Source organism: Siphateles boraxobius, unplaced genomic scaffold, assembly GCF_051911475.1.
Source record: "Siphateles boraxobius isolate OS27281-9 unplaced genomic scaffold, OSU_SipBor_1 48, whole genome shotgun sequence".
In the NCBI taxonomy this organism is placed as follows: Eukaryota; Metazoa; Chordata; class Actinopteri; order Cypriniformes; family Leuciscidae; genus Siphateles; species Siphateles boraxobius.
This window is the reverse complement of record NW_027509119.1, coordinates 2364531-2382500: the sequence shown is the minus strand read 5'-3', so window position 1 is coordinate 2382500 and position 17970 is coordinate 2364531. Positions and strand designations below refer to the sequence as shown.

Here is a 17970-nt window from a genome sequence, read left to right as displayed (position 1 = left end):
CCTAAACCTACCCATCACACATACACACACACACACTGACCCGACCTTAAATCTACCCATCACACATACACACACACACACACACACACACACACTAACCCGACCCTAAACCTACCCATCACACATACACACACACACACTGACCCGACCTTAAACCTACCCATCACACACACACACACACACACACACACACACACACACACACACACACACACACACACACACACACACACACACACTAACTCGGCCCTAAACCTACCCATCACACATACACACACACACACTAACCCGACCCTAAACCTACCCATCACACACACACACACACACACTAACCCGACCCCTAACCCTACCCATCACACACACACACACACACACAAACACACACACAGACACACTAACCCGACCCCTAAACCAACCCATCACACACACACACACACACACACACTAACCCGACCCCTAACCCTACCCATCACACACACACACACACAAACACACACACAGACACACTAACCCGACCCCTAAACCAACCCATCACACACACACACACACACACACACACACCCCTAAACCTACCCATCACACACACACACACACTAACCCGACCCCTAAACCAACCCATCACACACACACACACACACACACACACACACACACACACACACACACACACAAGCCCCTAAACCTACCCATCACACACAAACACACTAACCCGACCCCTAAACCTACCCATCACCCACACACACACACACACTAATCCGACCCCTAAACCTACCTATCACACACACACACACACACACACACACACTAACCCGACCCCTAAACCTACCCATCACACACACACACACACACACACACACACACACACACACACACACACACACACACACACACACACACACACACACACACACACACACAACACGCCCCTAAACCAACCCATCACACACACACACACACACACACACACACACACACACACACACACACCCCTAAACCTACCCATCACACACACACACACACACTAACCCGACCCCTAAACCTACCCATCACACACACACACACACACTAACCCGACCCCTAAACCTACCCATCACACACACACACACACACACACACACACACACACACACACACACACACACACACACACACACACACACACACACACACACAGACACACACACACATAGTGTGACCAAAAACATTTTTTGTGAAATGTTTTACTGGAAAAGTGCACTTGTTTTGATTTCTCATTCAGTGATTTTTAGACACTAATTTAACAGTTTTAGGGTCATTATGTTATAATGAACTTAATAAATAAAGCAAAATGATCTGCCAATTGGATAAGAAAAATAATCTTAATTCAAACGGAAACTAGATTTTTTTTCTAACCTCATTGGTAGATAATATAGCTTGTTTTAAGCAAAAACTCATATTTTTATTGTGAAGACACAATATCGAATGGTATTTTACTACTTTAGTAAATCCATCATGTTTTCATATTTTTTTTATATTTGGACTGGAAACAAGACCGAAATACTAAGTAAGAAAATATTTTTGTGCATTGGGTGTGGCCTAAATGTGCTCTGTCTCTATGACACCGTACACAGTTTTAGGGCCACTGCCTGTTGTCATGAATGAAGTGTGTTAATGGTGTGTTTACTGGGAGCACCGCACCTTCTGAGCGCTGAACTCGGGCATCATCACGCAGGTCGCTCCCACCCAGAGCGGGCACATCAGCTTGTTAACGATGCCATGCACATGGTGGAGGGGCAGTGTGTGCAGGATCACATCATCTCGACTCCAGGCCCACTCGGACACCAAACCCTGAACCTACAAGAACAGCAACACATGGAAATGTGAATGTTTCCATGGTCCACATGTTTAAAGCATGGGACAATGCTAACCTGATTCAAATGAATTAACCTTATGTAAATAAACAATTTGAATTAAATGCAAGTTACGTGGAACCTGTTGAAATAAAAAAGTTATATTATATTTTTTGACAGTCACAGAAGCGGGCCGAAGCTATTGTGTTCAAATCCTTTTAACCCAGTGATGTGAATTAACACGAACTGCTCGAGTTCATATGAAGCCCACGAGCAGTTCTTCAGTTCTCAGTGTGCTGTGCATGAATATGATTATTTATGGCTGTGCATGCACTCACAATCACGCAGTCCTGAGTTAGGTCAAACGTCTACACTTAACCTGATGCTTTTGGTGTTTTTCATCAGAATCTTTATTTGTCATTATACAAAAGAGTGCGACGAAATCTGCAATGCTCCTATTCAGCACAATAATCAATCTCCCACTTTACAAACTATTATCCTGTGTGCAAAAAAAAAAACTTCCTCCCATGTAACAAATTTTACAATTAAGTGAAAACGGTAAATCTACACATCACACACACACACACACCAACCCCACCCCTAATCCTAGCATCACACAAACATACACATACACACACACACACTAACCCGACCCCTAATTCTAGCATCACACAAACATACACATACACACACACACACACTAACCCGACCCCTAAAACTACCCATCTCACACACTAACCCACACACACACACACTAACCCGACCCCTAATCCTAGCATCACACAAACATACATACACACACACACACAAACACAAACTAACCCGACCCCTAATCCTAGCATCACAGAAACATACATATACACACACAAACCCGACCCCTAATCCTAGCATCACACAAACATACATATACACACACTAACCCGACCCCTAACCCTAGCATCACACAAACATACACATATACACACACACACAAACACACACACTAACCCGACCCCTAATCCTAGCATCACAAACATACATATACACACACTAACCCGACCCCTAATCCTAGCATCACACAAACATACATATACACACACTAACCCGACCCCTAACCCTAGCATCACACAAACATACACATATACACACACACACACACACACACACACACACACTAACCCGACCCCTAATCCTAGCATCACACAAACATACATATACACACACTAACCCAACCCCTAAACCTACCAATCTCTCTCTCTCACTCACACACACACACACACACACACACACACACACACACTAACATGACCCCTAATCCTAGCATCACACAAACATACATATACACACACTAACCCGACCCCTAAACCTACCAATCTCTCTCTCTCACTCACACACACACACACACACACACACACACACACACACACACACACACACACACACACACACACACACACACACACACACACACACACACACACACACACACACACACACACACACACTCTAACCCAAACACACACACACACACTAACCCACACACACACTAACATGACCCCTAATCCTAGCATCACACAAACATACATATACACACACTAACCCGACCCCTAATCCTAGCATCACACAAACATACACATACACACACACACACTAACCCGACCCCTAAAACTGCCCATCTCACACACTAACCCCCCCACACACACACTAACCCGACCCCTAAACCTACCCATCTCTCTCTCTCTCTCACTCACACACACACACACACACACACACACACACACACACACACACACACACACACACACACACACACACACACACACACACACACACACACACACAATCTTAGCTGATTACAGACACTGCACAGAACTAAAGAAAGCATCCATTTATCGCATATATTTTCAATTATTCATCACAAAAATTACTCATGGTTTTTCTATCCAAATTTCTATCTATGGACAGTACGGTCTTCATTTAATATTAAATTAAGCCATTATTTAATTATTTAATAATAAAATTATTATTTTAAAATAACTATATAAATAATATAAAATGATATTTGATTTAAAATGAGCATATAGTAGGGGCCAAAAGTGGTGTACAGAAGGGATATTTGTTTTTAATAAAAATCTAAATCAAAATATGAGGAAAATATTTTATATTTCTTAAACATTTTAAATATGAAGGAAAAACAAAACACTAAACTTGCTTAAGGTATTTATCAGGCAAAATTATTAGGCAAAAAAGGCAAACTACAGGAACAGGGTTTATTATCATGGAAAACACGTACTTGCTGAAAATCAAGTGTTTAATGCTGTTTATAAGTGGTGTTTTTAAGACAAACTATGAGCAAATATAGTGCAAAAAAAAAAAAGTCATTTTAAATGCATGAAGAAATTATTTTCCGAGAAAAAAAAGTTTATACGTGTCATTTTAATTATCAAAGATGAGTTTTAAGGGGTAAAATGATTGACTACAGGGAGACTTTAAGCTTGTCCGAATTTTACACCCTATTGAAAATTATTATTTGATGGAAATAAACTCCACAGCTTTGAGTGGCCCATGAAATTATATAATCAGAATGATTATTCAGAGAGGCGAAGTGGAACAAAGTAAAATAACGCAATGACATCAGGAGAGGGAGGGCGTCTCATTGCACAGCTTAAAAACACTCCTGTGAAACTCCTGAAATTCTCATTTGATCCGATGCATCATCAATACTGAACTCTCCAGAACACATGCCTATCAGTGTTGTGGGTTTCGTCTCGTTTTATTGGAAATAATTCCCATTAACTGATTAGAGGCTTCGTGTTACGGTAATTTTAACACACTTAAAGGGATAGTTCACCCAAAAATGAAAATTCTGTCATCATTTACTCACTCTCAGTTTGTTTCAAACCTGAATGACTGTCTTTCTTCTGCAGATCAAAAAAGAAGATAATTTGAAGAATGTTGGTAAAAAAAAAACGTTTTAGTTCCCATTGACTTCTATTGTATTTTCTGTCAATACAATGAAAGTCAATGGGAACCAACATTCTTCAAATAATTTTTTTTTTTTTAGTTTGACGCTTGACCACTTTGTGTTAATCCGCGCGACAAGAGTGAAACTGACGCGCGTAAAATCCAAAGTTTGAGGCGAAATTTACGCGCCTCACGCGCGTCAGAGGCGAAAGTTTCAAAAGTTTCGAATCCCGTTGGCTCCATCTTTTTACAAGATTTCTGTTTTTGTCAGATTTTTCAACTCGGGCGGCAGACGCGAATTTGCATGAATGCACAAAAAGCACTAAATAAATAATTCGAGCGGAACGCGCCAGACGCTCAATTCGCACTATTCGCGCTATTTGCGCCATTCATATGAACTTGACGCGAATGAGGCAAATTCGAGTCTACCGCGCCGCGCTCTAGGCCTCATTCGCGCCGCAGGAATTTTTTACACGCGTAACGCGTCTTTGCATTGACTTAACATTGAAATCACTCGCGCTAGACGCTCTATTCGCCTCCGGTGTGAACGCACCATAAGGGTGTTTCATTGTAGGCATGTTATTTAGCGGAGTCTTAAAGGCCTGTTCCCACCAAGAACGATAACTATATTAGCGCTCACACCAGTTTATTATAAGCGCACGCTGCAGTTTTGTCGTTTGTCACTTTAAATGCTCGAGCTCTTAAAGCAGGACGGATTCTGATTGCAATGTTTTTGTCGTTCATCAGCTGGAAAAAAATCGTTCAGAAAGTGATTCCAACGATATCGTCTCTCTTTGCTGTTATAAAACAACCACAACAGGTATGTAATATAATTTTTATTTTTATTTTACCTAGATATAGCTTTTATATTTCTGATCCCTAGATATGGCTATGGCTTAAACACATTTTCAAAAGTTTGTGCAAGAGTTTATGCCACCCAAAACGCTGTTGACGTATAAATGAACGGCTAAAACGCATAAAAAGTTTTCCGTTTTTAATTGAAAACTGTGTTGTCTAAACCGCCCGTGATAACGGCTCTTCTGCCAAATCAGGATATAATGCAGCATCTGTGGAACATAACAGCAGCGTTATTTTAGTATTTATGTTAGCTTTAGTGATATTATTTTTACATTTTTAGTTTTCATGTTAATTTTAGCGTAATTTTTATTACTTTTTGTTCTCTTTATGAACTTTTTGAAGCGTCAAAGTGGTAGTTGCATAGACTGTCAATAGAGGGACAGAAATTGCTCGGATTTATATTAAAAATATATTAATTTGTGTTCCAAAAATGAATGAAAAAGGGTGAGTAACAGAATGTGACAGAATTTAAATGTCACATAACATAAATTATTATGTTATATGTGAAATAAGGGATTTGTGCAATCAAATTCAGTATATGTCCATTTACATTGCACTTTTTTACTGTACATATTTATTACTTTTTGCACTGTTTACATTTACATTCTGTACCATTTGTTTACTTTTTTGGTATGAGGGTGTGTGTGTGTGTGTGTGTGTGTGTGTGTGTGTGTGTGTGTGTGTGTGTGTGTGTGTGTGTGTGTGTGTGTGTGTGTGTGTGTGTGTGTGTGTGTGTGTGTGTGTGTGTGTGTGTGTGTACTTTTTAAATGAGAGGCTAAATTTCGTTGTATACAATGACAATAAAGGTATTCAATTCAATTCAGAAATTTAATTTTTGGGTGAACTAACCCTTTTAACTACTGATATATATATATATATACAGTATATTAGTGTTGGGCAACAATTAATCACATCCAAAATAAAAGTTTGTGTTTACATAATATAAATGTGTGTGTACGGTGTATAATTATTTTGTATATATAAATACACACACATGCATGTACACATTTAAGAAATATTTGCATGTATGTACTATTCATTTATATTACATTATAAAATATTTTGTAAATAAATAACACTTTTTTTCTTAAATTTATACATGCATTTGTGTGTATTTATATATACAAAATAATTATACACAGTGCACACACATATATTATGTAAACATTTATTTTGGATGCGATTAATCGTTGCCCAGCACAAATCTATATAATGTATATTTCAGCTTTTCAATTATGATAGCTTTAGTTAACCATAATAACCCTGCATCACAGGAAGTCAACATCGCTATTCAAGTTTGATAAAACGTTCGTGCACCGGTTTACAAAAACAAAGCGCTCGTTCACCATTGCCTGCAGGCTGGTGTGTGTGTGCAGCGCTGCTTTGGGTCGTCCCGTGGTGCCGCTGGTGTAGATGAGCATCGCCGGTCTCTCCGCCCAATCCGAGACGTCCTCCTCGGGCGACATCTGTGTGTCCTCAAACTGAAGAGTATCTAAAGTGCTGGGAAGCTGTAGGCAGGGCAGCCCTAGTTTCTGGGCCAAGGGCTCGAGGGTCTCAATAAAAGGTTCTCCGGCGACCAGCAGAGAGCTTTGGGAGTCTAAAATGACATATTCCAGCTCATTTAGAGGATGTTTTCTGTATAGGGGAACTGCTATCCCACCACACATCCATGACGCCCACTGAGCCACGGTGTAAGATGCGTCGTTGGCACACAGAAATGAGATTCGCTCGCCCTTCAGGTCTCCTGATTGACAGGCGAGAGCTTTGGTAATGAGTCCCGCCAGGCTTTTGCTGGTTTTGTAGAGGGAGCTGTAGGTGTGGCTCCCGCTGTGATCCATAATGGCCACATTGTCTCCATACGCAGAAGCTCTGGAGAAAACAGGACTGATTCTACCTAGAGCTGGAGATGCTTTGTGGATGGCTCTCTGATGCACTACATTTCCCAGAAGCCACTTCAGGGCTCTCCTGCCAGCTTTACAGTGAGGCCACACTGAAGAGCAGCTCCAGAAAGACAGCATTGCGTTTCATGCGTCTAAACCTGGAAAATAAAATGAAAGAAAAGCTCATTTTAAAGGGATAGATCACCCAAAAAATGAAAATTCCTGTCATTAATTACACACACACTGTCGTTCCAAACCAAAATTCATATACATTTTCTGATATAAAAGTAGGTTGATCATTTTTTTAATACCTTATTTATGGAAGGGCCAGTACGAATTTGAATGGTAAAATCCTGTGTTGTGAGTAATACCTGTTATTTGGCTATTTTTAATCATTGTTTTCATTTATATGGAGTGTATATTAAAGGGAAAATAAAATGAAACAAAAGCTCATTTTAAAGGGATAGTTCACCCAAAAATGAAAATTTTGTCATTAATTACTCACCCTCATGTCGTTTCAAACTTGTAAGAAACACAAATAAAGGTATTTTTAATTAAATCGGAGCCTGTTTTGTCCCTCCATTGATAGCTACGCAACTACCACTTTGACGCTTCAAAAATTTCAGAAAGAGATCGTAAAACTAATCCATATGATTTGAGGGATATAGTCCAAATTTTCTTAAGAGACTCGATCGCTTTATATGATAAACAGATTTAAATTAGGCTTTTATTCACATATAAACATTGATCAGCGAACATTTTCATAACTTGTTTAAACTCCTCCCATCTAGTTTTGTTTTTCCAACAGCAAAAACTATGTTAAAGTCCGACATCTCCCTATTTGACCATGTGCAATACGCTATGTTGGCAATGTGTGACACTGTTCAATAATAAGTGCAATGATAATTCATGTCAAAGATTCATTGACTCATTCATAAACAACTGCCTCACTTTTGAATTAATCAGATGTTTGAATGAATCGTTTGAATGAATGATTCAATGACTCAGTCATTAAGACGGGACACTTGCCGCCACCTACTGTTTTAAAGTATCATTTTTCCCTAAACATTTCTTATTTGTATTTTCAAAAAATATTTAAAACAATATCATAACATTAATTAATTCACTTGTAATTTTTCAGGGTAAATTATTTAATTTGATTGGTCACAGCCCCATAGTGTCTTATTATTCTAATTTACTTGAAGCATAGAAAGATGAAGCATAAATTCGGGGCAAAAATGTTGAGCCCTAATGTGTGAGTTTGGTTGATTTCTATGCGAATAAAAGCCTAAATTAAATCTATTCATCATATAAAGCATTCAAGTCTCTTAAAAACATTTGGACTAAACCTCTCAATTCATATGGATTAGTTTTACGATTTCTTTATGAACTTTTTAAAGCCTATAAGTAGTAGTTGCATAGACTAAACAATACGATGAATGAAAGTCTTACTGAAGCTGAGTAAATAATGACAGAATCTACATTTTTGGATGCACTATTCCTTTAATATACAGTCCAAATAAAAACAATTATAAAAAATAGCTAAATAATAGGCATTACTCACAACACAGGATTTAACATTAAATATTATTACTTTTACTGTCAGCATTTTCACTGGCCATTACATAAATATGATAAAAAAAATTATCAACCTATTTTTATATCAGAACATTTTTATTTTGATGGTCTACTTTAGACAGTCTACTCACTTTGCAACAACATGTCGACAAGCAGTTATTAGATTATTAGTAGACTGTTAGCGTTCGTGTTAATCGAATAAATTGACATGTAATTTCAAAAGTTACTTATAGTCAGTATATTGTCTAAAGTGGACTATCGAAATAAAATGTACCCACTCCTTTTTTATTATTAAAAATAACTTTACTTTTATTATTCATTCGTTCATTCATAATGTTTCACAAACAGCACTTTGGACCCCAAGCATAATAAAAGTGCATCTCAAAACAACAGTGGTGCCGATAGAACAAATCATTCCGCATTTCTTAGGCTTCGAAAGACTTACTACTCGAAAGGTTATTCTTTGTAATGTTTTCTGATGTGGCTACGCATAAAATCATAACAGAACTACTATACTTTCCTCAAACATACATGCAGAATGTGTTTCTTACCAAAAGTCATACTGGAGACGGTGCGTCGTATAAATGAATCCGTGTGGAAATCGAAGCGAAGCGGAACCTTTATTTAAAGGACCTTGTCCTTGTGTCTTTAAACTTGCATTTTATAAGGCACAGTGGCACACCAATATCTTTAGATTTTATTTTAGCTTTTAACTTGCGATTAGAAAGAATGGGAAAGTGTTTTCATTAAAATTTCATTTTTGTTTTCATTAGAGACTTGAATGAAGGATAACTTGTTTTAGTGACACGAATGTCATCAGGAAGAAATTATTAGCATTTTTAGGCATGATAGGAATGCTTAAAATATACATACAATGAAATAACAACAATACAGTTTTAAAAAAAATTATGTTTTTTGCTGAAAATTCAAATACGTAATACTCATAAAATAGGATGAAAATGTATGAGAGTCAGACAGATGGACTAAAGCTGGTGAGTATTGACATCTAAGCTTGCATGTATTTTGCCGTCACACTGTTATCACCCAAGCTTCATCATGCCAACTGGTTTTGGCATCAGCTCACAGCACGGGCACACTTAGCCACCAGCTGGCAGTCGCGGGCCTCAAATAAGAATTGTTCAGACATGGCACTCATTCAAAAAGTTCTCACTTCCCTAAACCCCTCCGTGGTAAATAGGGATGGCATGTTCCTGCAAAACTGAAAGCTTTGTCAGAGAATCTCCCCTCCGGTTTGAGAAGTAGTATCGTCAACGAACGATCCATTCACAATCACAGAAAGAGCTGGAAGCGAGGACACCCTCATTAAGACATTAAACGCTCAACAGTTCATTGATACTTAACGCTTTTGTATTGCATGTGATGCAGACGTTTCGATGGAGCGCCCTTGTTTCGTGAGGATTTTCTTTTTGATGGAAACAGGCTTGGATCCCGGCATGTTCTTGGTGCAAATTTTGAAATTCCAGCTGCTATTCAAACATACCAGATTGGATTGGATTGGAAAGAAGACCGAAAGCTGACCGACGAACAGAAGGGAACCCGGTGAGCGTATATTTGACGCGCAGCTATACGATGGCTATCCACCAGCCCTGTATCTTCTCGGTCATGGTGTTAGCAACTAGCATGTCCGGCAGTGGGCGCCAACTCTGCATTGGGTTGGCCAAGCATTCGCTGAAAAATGTGAGAGATGAGATGAGAGAAGCCCCCTCTTTTCGGAAAGATTCGGAGAGTGAGTAGGGAACGGAAATCAAGGGGTGTTCCAAAAACATGTGTCAGGTTGGCACCAGAGGAGAATGCCTTGGCAAGCGCCTCGCTCTCCCCCTCTTGCCCCTCTTTAAACACATGGCACGTTGACGGCAGCATCTGGCTGCGTTGACTCTCAGCAGCTGCGCTTTGTCTATGCCAGTTGGGATGCCTGGCACTGCCACTTCATCAACTACCTGTGGCTTCTCCTGGGCGTGAAGCGGGCGATGAATTATTTGGTGCTGCAGCTGCAAACTTGACTTCGTTCCAAGAGATACAGTTGTGTAAACAAGTGCTAGACTCATGGCACACATAAACAAATGCTTTGCATACTTGCATACAGGAGGACAATCTGCATCTGTGTTTAGTTTATTCAACATTGGGTGTCTGGTCTCTTGAGGAAGTTCACAACATTACTACTTAGAAACCTTTGTACTCTATTATACAAGGAAATACTGCTTTTTTCTGAACAAGCCATGAAAGAGTGAGAAGAAGCCTTTTTTTGTACTACTTGAAAAGCTTTGAGGAATTTATTGACTATAATGTATGAAAAATACCCCCTTTTCCTGGATTATTTCCATGTGAGTTCCCCAGGGTTCGCTACTGGGTCCTATTATGTTCCATTTTTATTCTATTGCTCTCCTTATTTGTAAGTCGCTTTAAGGATTAAATGTAAATATAACATTTGTTGAAATTGGTGAAGACTGTGCCAAGCTTCGCTAATTCTGCTCTCCAGCTGTGCCAAAATCTGTGGATTACAATGGACTGCTACTAAAAACACATCTGAGGAATTTATTGACTATAATATATGAAATAACCCCTTTTCCTGGATTATTCCATGTGAGTTCCCCAGGGTTCACTACTGGATCCTATTATGTTCCATATTTATTCTTGTGCTCTCCTTATTTGTAAGTCGATTTAAGGATTAAATATAAATATAATATTTTTTGTATTAAATAAGAAATATAGAATATGTCAAGCTTCACTAATGCTGCTCTCCAGCTTTGCCAAACTGTTTGAATAGACTGCTACTTAAAACATGTCTGAGGAATTTGTTGACTATATATGAAAAAGACACCCTTTTCCTGGATTATTCCATGTTAGTTCCCCAGGGTTCGCTACTGGGTCCTATTATGTTCCATGTTTATTCTGTAACATTTGTTGTATTAAATAAGAAATTATGTATCAAGCTTCACTAATGCTGCTCTCCTGCTGTGTGGTTTGCAATGGACTGCTACTTAAAACAGGTCTTCCCATGTTGGATTTCCGAGGATTTTCCTCAACTCCGTTGTTCAGACATATCAGCGCACTAAACCAGTTACAAGCTTTCCTCATTTGGAAAGGATCATTCGCCCTCCCCAGGGGTAACCGTCATGTTCTTTAAATTTTGCAAAAGTTCAAAACCTCCAGAGGATCTCAGACATCGCAGCCTTTTAATAAAACAACGAACTCTTCTCTATTCGAGAGGAACGGGGGGAGTACTTACATCAGACTGGAGAAACATCAAGCAGCAAAAACATGTCAAGCTTTGTTTTTTAAGTTAACTAGACATCCGTTATGTTCTGAGGCCTGACATCCGCAGAGCCACGCGACCCAGATTGGATTGAATTTACAGGTTTTGTTTTTTAGGTGTTTTGTAAATGGAGACCGATTATATCTGTCAGGATTCAAAGACAGCAGTTCTCTTTTTTGTTCAGCTTCTGGTGACCCACTGGGAGTTTGGCTCCATCTGTGCCAGCCTGACCCAGTTTAGCCCACGGCCACGTCCAACTGTTCAATGTCTCGAGCATATGTGCAGTTGCAGGGGGATAAGCGATCCTCACCACGCGGGATAGAGAAAAATGCGTTGCAGACGTGACACTGGACCTGTCTCCAGTCTGCCTTCTTCCCAGAGCATATGTCATGTACAGGGCTGGCCTTCAGGACCCAAACATTGGTGTAATTCTGCTTTGAAACCGGAAGGGTTTGACATTTTTGCGTTTGGGGTTGTATGAGCATGGATGGTGATTTTGCTTTTGAATCTTGATTTGTGGATTTTGTTAATTTGAGAGAGGGAGAGATACTGTACTCACCATACATAACATGATGGTAACACTTTACAATAAGGGTTCATTTGTTAACATTAGTTAAATACATTAGTTAGTTTGAACTAATAATGTACTGCACTTATTCAGCATTTATTAATCTTAGGTAATATTAATTTCAACATTTACTAATACTTGATTAAAATCTTGTTAACATTAGTTAATGCACTGTGAACTAACATGAACAGACAATGAACATCTTTTTTTATTAACTAACATTAACAAAGATTAATAAAGACTGTAACAAATGTATTGCTCATGCTTATTTCCTGATAATTAATACATTAACAAATGTTAACTAATGAACCTTATTGTAAAGTGTTACCCATGATAAAGCAGCAAGAAGTAAAAAAATCCTCCTCCACAGTGAAATCTCATTGGTCCAAAATCCTCCTTAAAATTATACAGTAAACGTGAAATATGTTCTGATTGGCTGTGATTGAGTCATGTTTCATAGCAGTTACAGTGTGGAAGATAAAATGTTTGTCACTAAAAGCTTGGGTAACGCTTCAGATTAAAGCATGGAAAGTACTGCGTAAGTAAAATGAAGTTACTTTTCGGTAATTATAGTGTACCTATAAAGTACGTACGTGTAGGTATAAGTTTTTTTTTCAAATGAAGGTTTCAGAGTCAGTGATATCCGATTGTATATGTATTTGTATTGTAGTTAGCCAGTAACTTCATGGAACAAGAGTATTTTTCCACAGTATTTAAGGAAAAATAAATGTGCAATAGTTTTAGTTTTACTTGGCTTGAAACACGGAAGCCCACGCTTAATTAGTGCACTTTTGCTATTAAAAAAATACAGTATAAATGCAAATATAACGCGTAAAAAAGTAAAGAAAAGAAAAAACCCTTTATGTATTGGTACAATAACAAAAAGCTACGCCGTGTATGTATTATAATAGTAGAATAAGTACCCCTTAGTTCTAAAATACTTACATTATGAATAGTTTGTTAATTTTCCTGGTTGTTACGCCTTTATTCCACAAACTTTACATATTGTTCCCTTATACTTACATGTAAATAGGTATACTATAATTACCGAAAGTTATGCTGTAAATTGGTACTGTGGGAAAGAACGAGAACATTATCAGTGTTGTTTGTTGTAATTTTGTCAGGACTGTGATTTAAAGGTAAAATGAAGCCTGTGAACAAGACCCTGTGAAAAAATATTTGATCAATAAGTTATGTAACTCATCAAAATAAGGTCATTTTCAGCTTTTTTTATAAGTTATACAAGATTCAACCTTTTTTTTAAAGTCAGTTTAATGTATTTTAATTTGAGGTGACTTAAACATCTAAGTTGGTTGTACTTAAAATTTCATAACCCAAGACCTAACCCAAAATCATGTTTTATTTCATCACTGACTTAAAGGATTGTGTGCATGCAATTCATCAATTACAAACCTCAAGTTACTGTATACATGAACACTGACACTAAACAGTTTTTCGGTCCCTAAACAGGCTTTGGGGTCGGGGTAGCATACCTCTAGCATTATCTGCATTAGCCAGCGCAGATGGAGAGAAAGCAGCAGGGCTTCCCCGATAACCAGGGCAGTGGAAACTGGCACTATTGGCAGCTAGGCAGATGTGTGGACAGTATCGGTGCCAAAGCTTGTGCCCGCTGGGAGCAGAGTGTTAGATGCACATATGGGTCTTCATGCTGGTGTTCAGCTGATGCAGCAAGACGGAAATTACAGAAACAGCTCTCAGTCTCCAATCCTTCACTCTATTTCAATACAGAAAACTGCATTTGAAGAAAACATGAGTGATGCCTGCTTGTGCAAAACTGCTGCTACCATCCTGGGGCGTTATGAGTGACTGTCAGAGTATTGGAATCTAGTTGCTACGTTGTTCTGAATGGATGTTAACATCTTACTATGGAGTTGCAAAGATGTTTAGTAGTGTGTTTATAGTACGATCACAGTACGATGCATCATTGAAGAAATAGCCTTGCTAGTCACGACTGTTTCCCGAACCCATATTGTTGCAAATTGGTCGTTCAACCGTTGTTTAATGATGTCACGCAGGTGTTGGAGTAACAACTTTTTTTAATGAATCTGTTTGAGATCGAATTAATGCTAGATCTTTTGCAATTACAGACATGCATCTGAGGACTATTTCTCATTTTTCTCAGTTATTTTGCTTTATTTACAGATTCAATCATCGACTCGTTCTCACGTAGAGCACGTTCACACATGCAAACTCTTCAAAAACGGTGCTTTAAATCTCTCGACAAACTAAAAGACGTAAATAAAATTTGTATGTATACTATATAAAAGATACAGATTGTACTGAATGTCAGCTTGCTTATTTTGCTGAAGATCAGGATTTATTGAGTCCACATGTCCTGCAAACATGAAACTCTGCTTCTAACCGCAGGTCGAGAGTGTCGTTACAAACACACAATTCTGCGACGCTGTTTGCGAATGTTCGTTAGAACGATGGTTTCGGGAAACACACTCGTTGAACTGCTGATAACGACCAAAAAAAAAGTTTTTTTATTGGCATCTATGGTTCCATTAAGATCCTTTAACATTTAACATTCTTTTTTGTTTATGGTTGAAAAGGTTTCTTTAGATTATAAATAAATTAAATGTTCTTCACACTAGGAAAAAAGGTTGTTTTAAAAACTGATGACTGAAAGGTTCTTCTATGGCATCACTTTTGGAACCTTTATTTTTAAGAGTGTAATTGGCTAACGATGCTTTCGATAGGTTGGTTTCTTATTCATCCAAAGAGCCCATCACAAGCTGTTGTTTGCCAATGACCCAGTGTAATTGGTCGGATTACAAGTTCGAATCCACCGTCTTTGCCCTGTCCCCTTTTACTCAGAATACTTCTGGGTGAATTGTGAATTGTGGTTTGCTTACATCATCCCTTACATCATACATGTTAATAATGTGATTTCTAGCAGCAATAACTAGTTAACGCCTCAGGATGAGAAGATGTCAGCTTCACTGTTTTATTCATGATTTTGTTGCTTGTGTTTGTCTCCCACGTATTTTATTGCAAGAGATACAAAGGCAACTTGTTTGGATGTTATTATAACGCTATATTACTATAACAAGTGTGACCTGGAGCATGCAGATGAATATTATTTGTCATCAACAATGTTTTAATTTTGGGATTTAGAACAGGTTACAGTAGAAAAGTAGGAATCCTACCAACTGTAAACAGTTCACACGAACCATTCCAGAGAATTTTTCTAACAGACTTAATACTGGTGTGGAGCTTGTTCAGATTGTTTAGAAACACAACAGCCCATTTTTTTTTTTTTAAAGAAGCGACATAATTTGAGATGTAATGACTGTATGATAAACAATGTTAGAGAAATTAAGTTTTGAGTCAAAGTTTAATACGTAGGGTTTGTCCTAGTATTAAAGTCCACCTGTAGGCAATCATTTTATCCCTTAAAACTCATCTTTGATGAGCAAAATCACATATTTAAAAGCTTTTTCCTTGAAAATTTGTTTGTTATGCGTTAAATGTAACTCGACACCCTTGCCTCATTTAGTATGCGTGGTTCTATGAATATGCAAATGAGCCCCGCCTCCACTCACTCACTCACTCAGCTCAGAGATCCACTCGTTGACGATCACACGTTGATCGGATTGGTTACAAGGTAGTTTGTGACGTCAGAAACACCAGCGATTTCAAACCGTGTTTTTGAGACTGTCTTTGGTTCACTGCAGTTTTAAGGAGAAAATACTCAGCAATGCTGTCGACTTATGAATTTACTCATGGTTTGTCTTAAAGCATATTAAAAACACCACATAGCCTACACATATAAACAACATTAAAAGCTTTAAGAACCTCGTAAGAAACCAGTGGAGGTGTAATGACTTTACGACAAAAAATGAGAAAAATCAAGTTTTGTGTATAGGGTTTGACCTAGTATTACAATGATATTCCTCACGAATATCTGTTTTGCTGAGGACTGATTCTTGAAACACAGATTGGGCGTTTGCTCCGTGTTTCACTGTCAGTCTCTGCTGGCCATTACCGTCCTCATGGCACTCCAGTTTACTGATAGTCTCCCTCTAATGAGTTATTGATCCACTCTGTTTTCTCTTTGCTTTCTTTCAAGGCAACGGAAATGACTGCACAGGAGAGACAATCAGGGCTTTCCCAATCCAACGTCAATTGTCCTCTTTAGACCTGCACTACTTCTGCAGGTCACAAAAAAAAGAAAAAAAAGAAAATAGCAAGAGGTTTGTTTTGAAATAATGATAGTGATAGTGTTTCGGGGCTGTTTTACACATCACAGATGTTCATTTGCATTTGTAGAGAGATGGCAGAACTCATGTGGTTCTGAACCCAGCAATGCCAAGCTTGTGTTTGAAAATTGAGGATGATTTATCATGCACAGTCACTAGATTTGCTACCATCTAACATTTGTGATTTGTAATTCACAACTAATCAAATTGCATGTGGTCAAAGAACAATATGGAGGAGAACTGTTGCAGAACACCAAGAGTTCTATGACCAATTTTATAGGAATATAAATGGCATTTATAATAATTTCTTAAAGAGTTTTTTGAAAAATTGTAGGTTATTACAAAAATTATTGGTGATTATTGTTTTTAGATTTTTTTCTATAGTCCATTTTAGGCATTCCCCTAACTACACGTAACTTTGAAACTACATGTCAACTAGCAGTAATTTTTGTTTTCGCAAGCAACAACAGTGTAACCAGTTCTAACGCAATGGAAAAAGTTTGAGCAAAAAAATTTAAACTGTTCTGTCGTTGAGCACAGACGAGCACTGAACACTATTAGACCAAAACATGTGTCAACTTGTGAAAAAGTTAAACATGACGGTACCAGCAAGCCGATGAGATCAATCAATGTAGCTCCACAACAACTACATAAATGTCTACACTAACCCATTCAGAAACTTCCAGGAGCGTCTAAAAGTTGTAACCTCTTCCCGAGTCTCTGTAAGGCTGCACTCGCTACTGGTTATTTCTGAGATTTTGGATGAGTGAGATTCACCGAATATCCGAAGCTCATTTGCATTTAAAGGGACACA

General features: G+C 38.3%; 1 protein-coding gene across 3 annotated transcripts in view; it reads right to left on the bottom strand.

Annotated features, from left to right (window-relative positions):
* Positions 1-10726, bottom strand: part of acsf3 (acyl-CoA synthetase family member 3) — a 71811-nt gene extending 61085 nt beyond the window's left edge. Inside the window, exons 1-3 of one of the 3 annotated variants that reach the window (XM_077201541.1) lie at positions 9640-10726; positions 6977-7668; positions 1678-1833 (exon numbers count right to left, since the gene is read on the bottom strand). In XM_077201541.1, coding sequence (XP_077057656.1) covers positions 1678-1833; positions 6977-7648 — 828 coding nt within the window. In that variant the 5' untranslated portion in view covers positions 7649-7668; positions 9640-10726. Of the gene's footprint in view, positions 1-1677; positions 1834-6976; positions 7669-8015; positions 8029-9639 lie in introns of those variants that run through there. The other 2 variants (XM_077201542.1, XM_077201543.1) reach the window with 2 other exon arrangements.
* Positions 10727-17970: the final 7244 nt, after the last annotated feature.